At 31.0% G+C, this 1,356-nt stretch overlaps 1 protein-coding gene across 1 annotated transcript in view; it reads right to left on the bottom strand.

Annotated features, from left to right (window-relative positions):
• The window catches only part of LOC110428791 (disease resistance protein At4g27190-like), a 4,505-nt gene that overhangs the window by 593 nt on the left and 2,556 nt on the right, over positions 1-1,356 (bottom strand). Inside the window, 1 exon segment of the mRNA XM_089785710.1 lies at positions 1,026-1,326. Coding sequence (XP_089641836.1) covers positions 1,026-1,326 — 301 coding nt within the window.

Below are 1,356 nucleotides of genomic sequence, written 5' to 3'. Positions count from 1 at the left end.
AGACTTTAGGAGATTTTGCTGCACATACCGCACTAAGTCTCCAACCAATAAATGAGAGTAAGTGAATGCTTTTCTTTTGTTCTGTTTTTTGAGATATTGCATATGTGTTCCTAGATTGCTTAATGAATAAATTACAAAATAACAAGAAACACAATTCAAATACTAGATTGTTTGAGTTTTACATAAGAAATTAAAATTTTTCTAATTTACAATAAATTGCTTTATTTTGTTGCTTCTTCGTAACATCTTTTTTGTTATGTCAAATGAAATTCTCTTATCTAAAATTTAATTTTTTAAATGAAAAATAAAACTTTGAAAAGTTAAATCTAAAAATGTCAAGTGTATTTCTCTCAGTTTAGCAAGGACGAAAACATCATAGTTAAGTGAAAATATTGTTATTTTAACAAACATCTTATACAAAAGCTACAATATTTTTTGTTGCATGGTAACATAAGAAATGCTTGTGTAAATGTTTTTATTCAATCAATATATTTGAATTTGATTAACTTCATTGAATAGATAGTTTTGATTGAAACTAAATGTGTAAATGTTTTTCATAATTTTTTGTATTCATACCTCATTGACCCAAAATAAGGGATGTTGATTTGTTGATTCTCCAAAGCTCAAAAGATTTTCTGAAGAAAATATCTCCACCTTGTCACACCCATATAAGTCCATTCTCTTTAATGATGGCCACTTCAAAGGGACATATTTGGAGATGAAAGTCTCAAACGTAGGACAATTCCCTATAATAAGATCTTTCAATAAGGGAAATTCACCGTAACTTCCATGGCAGAATCTCGTGAGATTGGGAAGTTCTAAGAGCTCCAAAAGTTGTAGTTTAGGGAAAATGTGATCTATCATACCTTCTTCTATATCAAATCTAATTGAAAATGAGAAGCAACAAAAATCATAAAGTAATAATGTAATTATTATAAAAATATGTGATTAAAATGAGAAGCTACGCATGGAATTAATGAGTCAAGAGATGTGGCATTTGAATGAACAAAAGATAAATCAAATACCTCTTCACCGAATGGTGCCAACTCATGTTGAGGTGTGGAAGTAGAGCCCCCTGATTTGTTTTTAGAGCAGAAGCTAATGAGCTCCGGTAAAGATACCAGTGTCAACGATCGTAATTGTTGAAGCGCAATTCTATCAATTGCATCATTATCATTCATGATATATTGAATTTCCCAACCATAAAAGATGCAAAGGTGCTCTAAATGCAGAAAACCTTCCCTATTCTTCAAGAAACGTAGAACCCCATCATCCAAATGATCGATGCTTGTATTTACTTTGAGTCGTAGTGCTCTCGAGTATTCACTGCCAAAACAGCCAAATTCAGATCCAATA

Source organism: Theobroma umbraticum, unplaced genomic scaffold (genome assembly GCF_002168275.2).
Source record: "Theobroma umbraticum cultivar Fairchild unplaced genomic scaffold, ASM216827v3 scaffold_84.0, whole genome shotgun sequence".
Classification (NCBI taxonomy): domain Eukaryota; kingdom Viridiplantae; phylum Streptophyta; class Magnoliopsida; order Malvales; family Malvaceae; genus Theobroma; species Theobroma umbraticum.
Note: the sequence above shows the minus strand (reverse complement) of the source record. Positions and strands in the feature narration are given on the sequence as shown.